The 15,146-nt window shown below is 38.6% G+C and overlaps 1 protein-coding gene across 1 annotated transcript in view; it reads right to left on the bottom strand.

Moving 5' to 3' along the window:
- Window positions 1-3,915: 3,915 nt before the first annotated feature.
- Window positions 3,916-15,146, bottom strand: part of LOC127660774 (AN1-type zinc finger protein 4-like) — a 32,957-nt gene continuing 21,726 nt past the window's right edge. Inside the window, exons 6-10 of the mRNA XM_052151189.1 lie at window positions 12,673-12,820; window positions 11,118-12,233; window positions 8,942-8,987; window positions 7,317-7,434; window positions 3,916-5,362 (exon numbers count right to left, since the gene is read on the bottom strand). Coding sequence (XP_052007149.1) covers window positions 5,227-5,362; window positions 7,317-7,434; window positions 8,942-8,987; window positions 11,118-12,233; window positions 12,673-12,820 — 1,564 coding nt within the window. The 3' untranslated portion in view covers window positions 3,916-5,226. The remainder of the gene's footprint in view (window positions 5,363-7,316; window positions 7,435-8,941; window positions 8,988-11,117; window positions 12,234-12,672; window positions 12,821-15,146) is intronic.

The following is a 15,146-nucleotide window of genomic DNA, read 5'->3' as shown; positions in this document are numbered from 1 at the left end:
TTGATCAGTAGATGGTTGGGGTTAAACCCTCTCAATGGATGAATCCAAAAAACATGTATTTCTGTCTGAATCCTAAACGAAACATTTTCAGTCTAGAGGAAAATCCATCATACCTTATGGATCCTTGAGGCGTTTTTGTTCCCAATGAGAAATGAGGCATGTACACCAAGATTCAAAAGAATTGGTTAAATGGCGTGGAAATGGTATCACTTTGAAAATATTTTTGGGGGGCGTGGCCTGTAGCGCCTCCTATGGGCAAATGTGGGTCATTCTTGGTTTGTGGGTTCCTGTTGGCCTGTAGTATCAATGTACATAATTAGAAAATATTTGACCAGAAAATGGGACTTTTGGGAATTACCTGTTGCACCCCCTAGGGGTGAATGTTGGCCATTCTTGGTTTGAGGGTTCCTGTTGACCTGTAGTATCAATGTACCAAATTAGAACATTTTTGACCATAAAATGGGAATTTCGGCGTGGCCTTTAGTGCCCCCTAGGGGCGAATGTTGGCCATTCTTTGTTTGTGGGTTCCTGTTGGCCAGTAGTATCAATGTACCATATTAGAAAATTTTTGACCAGAAAACGAAATTTTGGGAGTGGCCTGTAGCGCCCCCTAATGGCGAATGTGGGCCATTCTTGGTTTGTGGGTTCCTGTTGGCCTGTAGTATCAATGTACCAAATTATAACTTTTTGACCAGAAAATGGGAATTTCGGCTTGGCCTCTAGCGCCACCTAGTGGTGAATGTCGGTCATTCTTGGTTTGTGGATTCTTTTTGGCCTGTACTATTAATGTACCAAATTAGAACATTTTTGACCAGAAAATGGGAATTTCGGCATGGCCTGTAGTGCTCCCTAGGGCTGAATGTTGGCCATTCTTGGTTTGAGGGTTCCTGTTGACCTGCAGTATCAATGTACCAAATTAGAACGTTTTTGACCAGAAAACGAAATTTTGGAGTAGCCTGTAAGCCCCCTAAGGGCTGAATGTGGGCCACACTTGGTATGTGGGTTCCTGTTGGCCTGTACTATTAATGTACCAAATTAGAAAATTTTTGACCAGAAAATGGGAATTTTGGCTTGTCCTGTAGTGCCCCTAGTGGCTGAATGTCGGTCATTCTTGGTTTGTGGATTCCTGTTGGCCTGTACTTTTCTTGTATCGAATTAGAACATTTTTGACCAGAAAATGGGAATTTTGGCTTGTCCTGTAGTGCCCCCTAGTGGCGTATGTCGGTCATTCTTGGTTTGTGGATTCCTGTTGGCCTGTACTATTAATTTACCAAATTAGAACATTTTTGACCAGAAAATGGGAATTTTGGCATGGCCATTCTTTGCACAGTACTTCAGAGTGATGTCATCTTTAAGCATGTTAGGTTTGAAAAACCATCAGTCAAAATTACATTTGATTTATTGACACGTATATATTGTTAAAATTTGGACATTTACATAAACACGCCCCTTTCAGCCATTTTGTATCGTATTCATTTTTCCTAAGTAACGTTTTCAAGGATGTCCATTCTACACATGTGTACCAAATTTCAAGTCAATTGGAGCTACGGTTCAGGAGAAGAAGAGTTTTGTAGGTTTTCGCAAATTTTCAACGTACGGGAAAATCCATCATGGCGGAAGTTATGGGTTCTTGAGGCTTTTTGTTCCCCATGAGGAATGAGGCATGTACACCAAATTTCAGAAGATTTGGACAAATGGCGTGGAAATTGTATCACTTTGAATTTTGTTTTTTGGGCGTGGCCTGTAGCGCCACCTATGGGCGAATGTGGGCCATTCTTGGTTTGGGGGTACCCGTTGGCATGGAGTATCAATGTGCCAATTTAGAAAATTTTTGACCAGTGACTTTTTGAGCTATTGGGGCTCAAGGAGAAGAAGAATAATAATAATAATAATAATAATAAATATAGCTGCAAGCAGCAATGCGGATTCCTCCTCAAAATGGCAAATCATTTCAAATTGATCAGTAGATGGTTGGGGATAAACCCTCCCAATGAAGGAATTCAAAAAAACATGTCTTCGTCTGATTCCTAAACAAAACATTTTCAATGTACAGGAAAATCCATACCGGACCTTATGGATCCTTGAGGCTTTTTTGTTCCCAATGAGAAATGCGGCATGTACACCAAGTTTCAGAAGAATTGGACAAATGGGGTGGATATTATATCATTTTGAAAAAACAAAATTTGGGGCGTGGCCTGTAGCGCCACCTATGGGCAAATGTTGGTCATTCTTGGTTTGTGGGTTCCTGTTGGCCTGTAGTATAAATGTACAAAATTAGAAAATATTTGACCAGAAAATGGGAATTTTGGAGTGGCCTGTAAGCCCCCTAGGGGCTGAATGTGGGCCTTTCTTGGTTTGTGGGTTCCTGTCAGCCTGTAGAATCAATACACCAAATTAGAAAATGTTTGACCAGAAAATGGGATTTTTGGAATTACCTGTAGCGCTCCCTAATGGCGAATGTTGGCCATTCAGTGGTTTGTGGGTTCCTGTTGGCATGTAGTATCAGTGTACCAAATTAGAACATTTTTGACCAGAAAATGGGAATTTTGGCATGGCCTGTAAGCGCCCCTAGGGGTGAATGTTGTCCATTCTTGGTTTGTGGGTTCCTGTCTGCCTGTAGTATCAATGTACCAAATTAAAAAAAATTTGACCAGAAAACGGGAATTTTGGCGTGGCCTTTAAGCCCCCTAGTGGCGAATGTCGGCCATTCTTGGTTTGTGGGTTCCTGTTGGCCTGTAGTACCATTGTACCAAATTAGAACATTTTAGACCAGAAAATGGGAATTTCGACATGGCCTGTAGCGCCCCTAGGGGCTGAATGTCGGCCATTCTTTGCGCAGTACTTCAGAGTGATGTCATCTTGAAGCATGTTAGGTTTGAAAAACCATCAGTCAAAATTACATTTGATTTATTGACACGTATATATTGTTAAAATTTGGACATTTACATAAACACGCCCCTTTCAGCCATTTTGTATCGTATTCATTTTTCCTAAGTAACGTTTTCAAGGATGTCCATTCTACACATGTGTACCAAATTTCAAGTCAATTGGAGCTACGGTTCAGGAGAAGAAGAGTTTTGTAGGTTTTCGCAAATTTTCAACGTACGGGAAAATCCATCATGGCGGAAGTTATGGGTTCTTGAGGCTTTTTTGTTCCCCATGAGGAATGAGGCATGTACACCAAATTTCAGAAGATTTGGACAAATGGCGTGGAAATTGTATCACTTTGAATTTTGTTTTTTGGGCGTGGCCTGTAGCGCCACCTATGGGCGAATGTGGGCCATTCTTGGTTTGGGGGTACCCGTTGGCATGGAGTATCAATGTGCCAATTTAGAAAATTTTTGACCAGTGACTTTTTGAGCTATTGGGGCTCAAGGAGAAGAAGAATAATAATAATAATAATAATAATAATAATAATAATAATAATAATAAAACCATCAATTACAATAGATTCCCTCCTACGGAGGAATCTAATGAACCACCTTTACTCCATCTGTTGGCTGTACAACTAAGTACAGTTTAGTACTATAAAGGTTATTTCCAGTACCTGGAATCCCAAAGGGTATTGTGATTAAATCGAAAGCATTTGCGGTGTTATATTGATTAACTTTTCTTTAAAAAATCTGAATTCCAGTAAGGCACTTACAATGGAAGTGAATGGGACAAACGTTAAAATACTCACCATTTCAAAGTATAGTCGCAATATGTGTGTAAAAAGATTTTAATATGATAAAATCGCTTATTAAACTTTTCTGTAAAGTTATAGCCAATTTTACAACTTTGTTGCTAAGATGTAATGTCAAACCGTTAAATGACTGTAAAAATGACAAAACATGATTTTTTTTTAAAGAGAAGTAAAAAAAAAATTAGAACATTAATAAAAATCAAATTAAACAAGTATTTTTATTAGGTTCATCACCAGTCAATTACAGAAAAAGCATAAATAATAACTGCTGCCTTTTCTGAGCAGTTTTTCAAATACTAAGGTACAAGGAATGTTCATCATGGCAGCCAGTCGAGTGTTCACGTATTATCATGACAAGCCCTTGAAAACATTTTTTTTTTATGCTACATGGTCATACATAGTGTAGTGTGTACAGCTCAGCTGATATACAGGAGCCTATATTATTTATACTAGCACCCAAAGTGAACCATGGATAAACAGTGTTTTTACAGTGTTGCTGGACATAATTAGGGGTGGCTGTACAGGTGGTAGAGCGGGTTGTCCGCTAATCACAGGATTGGTGGTTCGAATCCTGGCCCACATGACTCCAAATGCCGAAGTGTCCCTGGGCAAGACACTGAAACCCAAGTTGCTCCCAATAGCAGGCTAGTGCCTTGCATGGCAGCTCTGCCGTCACTGGTGTGTGAATAGGTGAATGAGACGCAGTGTAAAGCGCTTTGAATACGCTAAGGTTAAAAAGGCGCTATATAAGTGCAGACCATTTCCAGTAGAAATGAGTAAGACATATAAGAACATTCAGTAACACTTTACAATAAGGTTCCATTTGTTAACGTGAATAATAAGGGTATTTAATGGGGTATAGAATAATACAGCATTTATTAATATATTTTTAAATCAAAAGTTGTATAGGTTATCATTAGTTAATGGACTAACAACGAACAATTGTATTTTCGTTAGCTAACATTAAAAAAGATGAATAAATGCTGTAAAAAAATATAATGTTTACTGTAAGTTCATGATACCTAATGAATTAACTGATCTTAACAAATGAAACATTATTGTAAAAAGTGCTACCGAACAATATAACAGGAAACTAACGGCACATAGCTCAACCCCTCCCATACCAAACCCAATCTCCAGAAGAGATATTCAGCATTACTATCTATGAGCATCTTTGCAAGACTTGTCATGAAAATTGATCAGAACACACAGAAAATGTATGTAAATAGATATGCTTGGAGCTTTGTATTTTGCATCTTTAAATGTTTGTTGCATGGAAGAAATCTTTTTTAGAAACTATCTATTTACATGCAGGGTTTTCTACTTTTTTCATTAATACTGTATAAAGACAGTAGAGAAAGGTTCATTTTCCGAGGGTACGGCTAAGGAGTGAGCACTGTTTTTTTCTCTCGTATACAGTTCAGACTATATTTTTAAGCAAAATGGTAATAAAAGCACACATTGGTGTTCAAGGTTTTTCTCTATTTTAATAGATGATCAAATACATATAATCTCTTCCCTCATGTGTGCAGTGCATGCCTTTATATTTTGGGCAGCTTTGGTGCACTTATGATGGGGTTGGTCTCCTGTAGAAATCGTCGACCTGCGCTTTTGTAGTCGTAAGTGCAGTCGTGGGTCTCTGGATAGCGGTGCATGGAACAGAAGATGTTCCCACACCTAAAGCAAAGAAATAAACATATCTTTATGAGCAGGACAATAATAAGACACCAGTTTTCTCAGTCACTGTTAAGTTTGTATCGTAATAGTTTCATTGTAGTAATTTAAGAATTAACCATTGGGAAACCAAATCAGTCCACCACTAATGGGGGATGTGTTCCTCTATAATAATATGTACTAATATATATATATATTTCTTTCTTTCTATCTATATATATCTATATATTTATATAGATAGATATACAGTGGCATGTAAAAGTTTGTGCACCCCTGATCAAAATGTATGTTGCTGTGAAGAGCTAAGCGAGCAAAAGATGCCCTGGTTTCCAAAAGGCATAAAGTTAAAGATGACACATTTCTTTAATATTTTAAGCAATTTTACTTTTTTATATCCATCTTTTCAGTTTCAAAATAACAAAAAAGGAAAAGGGCCTGAAGCAAAAGTTTGGGCACCCTGCATGGTAAGTACTTCGTAACACCACCTGGCAAGTATCCCAACTTGTAAAAGTTATTTGCAGCCAGCTAAATGTCTTTCAATTCTTGTTTGGGGGATTTTTGCACATTCTTCCTTGCAAAAGGCATCTAGTTCTGTGAGATTCTTAGGCCGTCTTGTATGCACTGCTCTTTTCAGGTCTATCCACAGATTTTCGATGATGTTTAGGTCAGGGTTCTGCAAGGGCCATGGCAAAACCTTCAGCTTGAGCCTCTTGAGGTTGTCCATTGTGGATTTTGAGATGTGTTTAGGATCATTTTCCTGTTGTAGAAGCAATCCTCTTTTCATCTTCAGCTTTTTTACAGATGGTGTGATGTTTGCTTTCAGAATTTGCTGGTATTTCATTTAATCCATTCTTTCCTCTACCAGTGAAATGTTCCCCTGTGCCACTGGCATCAGCACAAGCCCAAAGCATGATCGATCCTCCCCCATGCTTAACAGTTGGAGAGGGTTTTTTTTCATGAATTAATTCACCCTTTTTTCTCCAAACATACCTTTGCTCATTGCGGCCAAAAAGTTATATTTTAACTTCATCAGTCCGCAGGACTTGTTTCTAAAATGCATCAGGCTTGTTTAGATGTTCATTTGCAAACTTCTGACGCTGACATTTGTGGAGAGGATGTTTTCTTCTCATGACTCTTCCATGAAGGTCATATTTGTGCAGGTGTTGCTGCACAGTAGAACAGTGCACCACTACTCCAGAGTCTGCTAAATCTTCCTTAAGGTCTTTTGCAGTCAAACAGGGGTTTTGATTTGCCTTTCTAGCAATCCTACAAGCAGTTCTCTCTGAAAGATTTCTTGGTCTTCCAGACATCAACTTGAACTCCACCATTCCTGTTAACTATTATTTCTTAATTACATGACGACCTGAGGAAACGGCTACCTGAAAACGCTTTGCTATCTTCTTATAGCCTTCTCCTGCTTTGTCCTAACAAGCATAAGGTCTGATACCTTGGTAAATATTATCTGAGTGCTAACATTTCTTGGGGTGCCCAAACCTTTGTATGTTCCTCCTTTCCTTTTTTTTGTTGAATGTTGAAAATAATGTTTCATCTTTAACATTATGCTTTTTGGAGATCAGTTCTTCTTCTACTCACTTAACTATATACAGCAACAGATATTTTGACCAGGGGTGCCCAAACTTTTGCATTCCACTATATGTACACCCCCTATATATATATATACAGTATGTCCCCCTAAATGTACAAAGAAACTGGAGGCAGTCACAGATGGCGTTACTATCAATGCATGACTTATACAGTGTGTATATAATTTGAAATGATTACCTCTGTACAAAATTAGCTTTGTCCTGTTAGGTAATGTGCACATGTGCGCACACACACCAAAATAAGTGCATACTTCCCTTCCAGATTACAGACAAACAATAACGTTCCCCATTGTAAAGTAATAAACTCATACTAAGTGAGACATAGAGAGAAAACACCCATGGCAGTACTGTACCTGCATTCATAGCTAGTGGCTAACCCAGTCTTCTTCCCACACAGGAAGCAGTGCTTTGAACTCTTCTTCTTTGTTCCAGTGGGAACTTTCATAGGGGGTAAGTGATGTGTCGGAGTACCTGAACCAACATTTACACATACAAAGATAAACAAAGAAATAAAAAAAACAGTTATTATAATCACAACACCAATAAAGAAGAGATTTAATGAACAAAATGCTAATTTGTTTAGTCCACTCTATTGGGCATTAGCGAACCTCCCAGTCTTAATTTCAAATAATGTATTAACAAAGATGGAGTTCTCTAAATTTTTTGGCTGTTAGAATATGCAGGGAATAAGCCAAAACATGTGGTGTAATGGCAGGCAGAAGCACTCAGCCAAGCACAGGGACATGAGATTGGATTTCCAGTCATGTACTTGCAGTGTTATCTACTCTGTTATTTGCCATCACCTTTGTATTTTCAAGGCACTGACCATCTAAAATGTTTCAGAACATTCAGACACTCTGAAAAACTGGCAGTAAAGTGTCAGACAACATTTCCCAAATGAAAAAGCAGCATCAACTTTTGCAAAACCATCATCCAGGCTCTTAAGTGTACAATCGTGGGACATGGTCTCTCTAAGAATCAGTGGCTTGAAAATGTGTGCAATTTCACATGTATGTTTTTGTATATGTGTGATCATGAGAATCATTACTTATTTGACTGAGTTATGGTATTCATTTCCTGTTTTTTGGTTTCAGTTAGCAGTTCTTCTCTGTATGATGGTGAGGTTTTTTTTGATTAGCAGAGAAAACTACAAATAAGCCATGAGCAGGATTTCCACGAAAAGTGTGAACATCACTGTGACACCAGTGATACATAAATTACACACTTCACTTTAAAAGCCTTAGTGTTTAAATGTGTTATTAACAGTCCTATACTTTATGTAAAATACAAAAATGTAAACATTTTTAAAATCTTAACTCTCAAAATAGCAAAATATATATTAATAGATATGTTCTAAGCAGTGCAACTAGCAATAATGCCTTTTTTGGCCAAAGGCTCTGTGTGTCACCCAATAGATTGGTGACATTTTACATGTGTATCTCGAGAATCCTGCATTTGGTTCTACTTGTTGCGCTGCACATAGCTTTTTTTTAACATTTACATTTATGCATTTGGCAGACGCTTTTATCCAAAGCGACTTACAGTGCACTTATTACAGGGACAATCCCCCCGGAGCAACCTGGTTTGGAGTGCCTTGCTCAAGGGCCCAACAGTGGCATCTTGGTGGTGCTGGGGCTTGAACCCCCAACCTTCTGGTCAGTAACCCTGAGCCTCAACCACTGAGCCACCACTGCCTCATAAATGCAAGAATGGCCTCTAAGGCATGTGAAGCACTGAAATAAAGCAGTAGTCTGTGGAAGCGGTTTCACAAACCTGAGGAAGACTGGTGAAAATATGTTTAAAATATCGATGAGTGGAAAAGTGAGACAAACAGACGATAATTGCCACAGATGGCATTACTGTCAGCAACAAATTTTAAAAAGTTGCTTTGTGATACAGAACGTTGCTATGAGATGGTATTCTGCATGATTCTTTTCACATGAACAGCACACTCTGATTATAATGTCAACCCACTCACCTAATCTCTTTATTGAACTGGAGAGTCCGGTTGATGAGCTTGACGGCTGCAACGACAAGATTTCGATTGAAAAAGTATTCACAAAATTGCCCTAGCGCTATTCTCATGAGCTGACATGTCAAAATAAATGAATTGCAATAGTAATCTGTATAATCTTATATATTGTAAATATGCACAAGTGCTGTCACTATTATGAATTATTAACACGATTATTTGGTTGACAATGAATTGTTTGTTTTTGCAACCCAGCCAACCTGAATAGCTGTTGTTTTGTGTTGTATTGTATTATATTATGCACTACTAAAATATTACAAGCCCTTCAATCCATTTTTTCGCATGAAGGAAGACCTTTGAAACATGTTTTTTCATTCAATCACATCCAGAGTATATGCTAGTCTCCTTTTTATCACTGCGAGTCATTAACACTGTGGGCTCTATTTTCATGAGTGCACAAAGCGCAGCCCTACGAAAGTGCACAACGTCTTTTTGCGAGAGCACTTATTCGAAGCACAATTTTTGTGCCTGCACAAAGTGGCCGTGGGTAGTAGTGTTTGCTCTATCTGTGGGTGTATATGTGCAAACTGTAGGTGTATTGTATGTTAATGAAGTGGCGCAAAGCGCAATTTGCTTTGTAGCCAAGTATTTGCAGTTTGAAAATTTCACCAGCAGTTGGAAATAAATTTAATCTCCAAACTCCATAATGTGGAATATCGAATAATGTCCATGATTATCACTGTTGTAGCCTTTTTATAAAACAAATATTCATGAGATTCTTGTTGAACTATCTTTAGGTCATGATTTATTTTTATTTATTATTATGTTTATATTTATAACTGTATTTATGATCTACTTTGTATTGGTATTTTTCCACCTGTTGTCGTAGAGTGATTTTAAGTCACTGCAAAAGGGGTTGGTGAAAGTTGGAGAGGGTAAAATGTTTGGGTTTGGAATTATATTTTTGATCACTTCATTATTTTGATTATATTTTCATTTTGTCTGATGTGTAATTTGAATTTATAAATATTTTGGGTTAAATTTGTTCATGTTTCAATAAATCAAAATTGACCAGTAGAAGTGAAGTGTGTTCCAATTCAATCACTGTTAATACTAGCCATGATATGTGTGTCAGTAGATGAAAAAGATAAATAATCCTTACATTCTCTATAATGTAACAGAGCATAAATACAAATCCTGACGAGAACCACATTTTCCATGCATATAAAAGGATCATGTCACTGTCATAGTAATATGCCTGACATTCAGCAGGGATGTAGTTAATGCACAAAAGATTGTGAATCCATATTTCTCTTCTTCTAATTCATTCAAACATTTACTCTACCAAGTTCTTATAAATGTGCTGTCTTTGTTTATATCGCTGGTGTTTGACAGACTATATAATAGAACGCAGATGGTGGAATAACCGGAGAAGAACCTCTGAACTAAATTGCATTTGACCACGCCCATTAGCGCTTTGCGCGCACAATTTCACCTAACACCACTTGTGTCTAAACATAGCACATGCTTTCACAAAAATTTAAAAACTTCCTGGCCATGCCAATTGACTTTGAGTGTATGACTTATGGCATAGCGCTGTGCTTAGCGGCAGCTCTACAAATAGGACCCTACTCTATATGTGTTCAATGACCAAGAACATCAGCAATTACCCAAACATTAAATGAAAGTGAAACAGGAGCACTTTGCATTCACTGTCAAAATCCTTGCTTATATTCTGGCGGGAGGTTGGAACGAGCGTCCATAGACAGCGCAAGCATCAGAGCCCTCCATAAGCAGTTCATCTTCATGCGCTCTTCAGAACCTGCTCTGAGTGCGGCCCACAGTGTGGCTTAGTGAGATGGGTGGAGTTCATGCCCACATAATGCAATAACATAACGGTTGTCCTAAATAAATTCAGTTCCATTAAATAATCGCGATCAGACAATTATTTAATAATCATGACAGGCCTACTAGTATGCACCATGTTTCTTTTTTTTGACAGGTTACATCCTCTAATACTAGTAATAATTTGCACGACAGCATTCATATCATGTCATATTGAGTTAAAGCAAATAGTGTTTCTCCGTATAGCCCACTGATATAAAATAAATGTCAGCTTTTTGATACTAAATAAAAGGGGAGATGTGTAAAAGCAACAGTAGAGGCCACGGCTGCAACTTACCGTGTATGCAGCTGTTCTGTGAAGGGGGGAGATCTTCCTCAGCAGGTCTTCCTGCAACAGATGGATGTTGGTTGGTAGGGGGGCGGCTGTACCATATAACCTGCCCAGCGCAAAGGGCCCTGCCATGGCCTCCTGACCACCAGTTCCTGCCAGTGAGGCCAGGAATTCTGCATTGTTCACTGAGCCCAGTGGCTTCGCTGAGGCTTTATTGGCCATCTTGGTAATGTCCTGGGCCTCGCTTTTGGAGATCACCTCTGAGCGCTTGTCACATGGATCAACTTTGGCCCCTTGTACACATGTGGTCCGTGAGGGGGAGCTGATAGGATGAGGAGGGCTGCTGCCGGTTCTGAGGAGGGCAGGGGCTGGACTGGGCTGCAACGGGGAACCCGGAAACTCAAAGTGCTGTGGTATGTGAGGAGGCAGGAGAGGGTCAGATGGGAGGTGCAGGGAGCTCATTACATGTCTGTCAGGTTGGGCCCATGTGCCGATTAGGTTTGAGTTGACGGCTTGTGAAAGAAGAGGAGCTGCTTTCTTGGGTTCTGCCACAGTCCCAATAGAGTTCCTACTTCGTTCATGCTGAACAGACACATCTAGACTCAAGGGCTCAGGAAGACTGAATGGAACATGTTTATGAGGCTCAATAACGGTTGAGTTCTCTGCTACTGTCAGTCTGTCACTTTGGAGATCTACCTCATCTTGAACTCCTGGGCTGGATAGAAGAGATACAGGTGGGTACACACAGTCCCTCATAACTTTAGACCCTCTTATATCCAACCTGGACACTTTGGGAGGGAGTCTGATCTTCCGTGGCACTGGATTGTCCCATGGTTCCTCAGCCTGTAGCATATACATGCTGGATGTTGCAGAGGAAGGATGAGCTCGGCTTGAGGAAGTGGAACTTGAGAGAGAAGTAAATGATAGGCGGGAGGAGTCAGCAGCAGGGGAGAAGGCTGCTGGTTGCTGCTGATCACCGATTGGAGGCAGATGTGTTAAAGAGGTGTGGCCTATCTGAGGAAGGACCCGATACATTTGGTGGAGTCGGGCAGAGCCAGGCAAACCATTGCAAGGCCGTGGAGCTACTGGAGGTCTGACTTTTAACTTAGCAGTCTTCTTGGGCTGACAAACACAAAAGAAAACAATCAGAAATAATATTATGTAAATAAGGAAAATAAATGGAGACAAATCTGACAAGACTACATCTATGATTAGGGGTGCATTCAACAGTGCATGCATTCAAACTTAACAGCTATGGAGAAGAGGATAACAGTAACAACAATGATTTTCTGCAAATAGAGATATGAAATGGATCAAGACATCAATGCATAGTTGAGTGTTAATAATTAACTCCATGTGCCAATCTGCTGAGCTTGTAGTTAATACAGCACCAGTTATTCAGATGTAGCGCAGGATGGGTGACACTCACTGACAAATCTAATCAGATGTGTTTGAGAGTAAGGAGCTTTATGCCATGAGCGATAAGATGTGGATTTGGTTTGAACTGTTGTTTCACGCAACAGTTAAAAAGAGCATGCGTATGCTCTGCCTGATGTTGTACCTTTTTGTTAAGGTTCATATTCTCCATCTTAGCCTTGAGCAGCTTCATCTTGTTCATTGTGATGGAGTTTTCCAGCATCTGTTGTTGTAAAGATGAGGCCTCTGAATCCTCCTCCACTTCTGTGTACACATTGTGCACAGAGCCACTGCTGAAATAAACACATGCAAGCACAAACTCTTCCATTATCTCAGTTTAATAGTGCTGTTCTAAATAAATGTAATTTTGGGCCTTTACACATAATATAAATATATAAAGAGTAGTGTTCAGTGAAAAGTCTCTAATCTGTGCCGAAAACTCAAAGGTTCAATAGCGGTTTGGTCTAACTGATTGTCAGGATGACCTAAGGTTAATGAAACAAAAACAGCTGATTACAACACTAAATTTCCCTCTACCCCTAACAATCATTAAAGATAATTTGAAACAAAACAAGGAAGCTCTTATCAGTTTCATGTTCTGTGGCAAATATTCTGTAGCTGGCCTACAAAAATAGATTTCCTAGTACTGTATATGGCAAAGACCATCATTAAATTATATTTTAAAGATGATATTTACCCAAAATTGAAAATCTTTCATTTTTACTCACCCTTATGTCTTTTTAAAACTGTGTGTTTAATTTTTTTTCTAAAACACAAAAAGTGTTTTAATGTTCTGAAAATGTTCCTTTCCACCATTGCCCAAATAAATATTGGTGCATGCCCATGACATAAAATTTCATTGGTTCTCTTGTATGTTGTGACCAAACACCAAACATCATTGACATCAATCCTGACATGGTTTTTTTTTAATGTTTTGATATTTGACATAGCACTACATTTTATTTGAGAGCTACAGTGGCGGGCAAGATTTTCAGTGAATAACGACTTAAGTTCCTGTCGGTTAATCACATAAATTTATTATGTGGTTTGCAGAGGTGGGTAGTAACGCATTACATTTAATCCGTTACATTTACTTGAGTAACGTTTTGGGGAAAATTTTACTTTTAGAGTAGGTCTAAAAGTAGGTATTTTTACTCTCACTCATGTAAATATTTCTAATGATTTATTTTGACCTTTACTTCTTTACAATGTGTGGCGTTACTGTCATTACATTACTGGGTTTCATTTGAATGAATGTGTAATTTATTGAGAGATTATTGAAAGGGACTTTTACGAGAGCAGAAGTTCACAGCTGCGTGCAATGAGATGCTCCCACTTGAGTGATGAGACTGTCACTCAAGTCATCAGTGCAGCAGCATCAAACTCTTCAAAGTGAAACTTTCTTCGCTCCACACAGTGAAAAAAAATAATAGTTTCGTCATGCAATGCCTTCATTTAACACCAAGACAAGATTAAAGTCACAGCTCCAACTTCAGGCAGCACGCTGAGGTAAATTTTGGCTCGAATTCTAACGCGGGCTTTGCTATGTAATGAGATTGACATTTTCAGGGTGATTCTGAGTACAATTTTTGGCTACTCTACCCACCTCTGGTGGCTTGTAATTTAGCACAAAAGCAGCCCTCTACATAGCGAGTAAATCACTCGCATATGCGACTAAATTTCATGCTATGCGACTGAAATATAAAAATTCTGATTTATAATGAATAAAACACTGCCGATTAGGTAGGCAGCCTAATCTTTTACAGCATGTTGTGTCTAGTGAGTGCCCGCCCTTTAGGAAATGGACGTTATTTGGCTGCAGTGGGTCCGGAGCTCTTGTGCACTGTCTTCATCACTTTAGTTGAGCCTGGAATTACATAGCATTTAACGACGTCAACTATTTGACTTTGGTTCAAGTTTTCCACGTTCTTTTTCACAACATCTAAAATAAGCCTAACACTAATATGCATGTTGGATGTCTTTTAGAAGTTCAAAGTGTTGCAAAACTCGAGAGCTTGTAGATTTGAATTTGTGATACTCTTGTACAATAAATATTTCTTCAAGCTAGTCAATACACATTATACAAGTAAGTTTCCTTTTGCTTCGTTCTGTGTATTTTGTATCCAAAGACGAGACCCAGGCACCTCATTTTCATTTCATGTCTCTTTTAAAATCCGTTCTGTTATTTACAGTCAGTTGTTGGTCAATAAGATAAAAGATAAACATTATTTCTAATCATACATTGCACAGATGGGGCAACTTCTCTCTCGTTAATATGCGCTGCACTCATTCAACCGTAAACAGTTGCTTGGGAAAGCCATTCTCTTAAAGAGACAAGACCAATTTAGCGCTTGTTATTCATATCAATGTAAACTCAATGTAAATCAAACAAGTGCATATAAACAAACATGTTACAAAATGTAGTAAGTGTAATAAATGTGTAAATTCATAAATAATTAAAAGGCTCAATCACACATTTCAAACAGTGATAACAGCTTGTATCATTATTAAACACGATCATAGAAATCATATACATTGATAGATGTATCATACGCATTGATAGAATGTGAAATTTGTTCACAAGCTAAAATGTGATTAGAAGGATCAAAAGCAAAATGT

Source organism: Xyrauchen texanus, chromosome 20, assembly GCF_025860055.1.
Source record: "Xyrauchen texanus isolate HMW12.3.18 chromosome 20, RBS_HiC_50CHRs, whole genome shotgun sequence".
NCBI classification, from domain to species: Eukaryota; Metazoa; Chordata; class Actinopteri; order Cypriniformes; family Catostomidae; genus Xyrauchen; species Xyrauchen texanus.
Note: the sequence above shows the minus strand (reverse complement) of the source record. Positions and strands in the feature narration are given on the sequence as shown.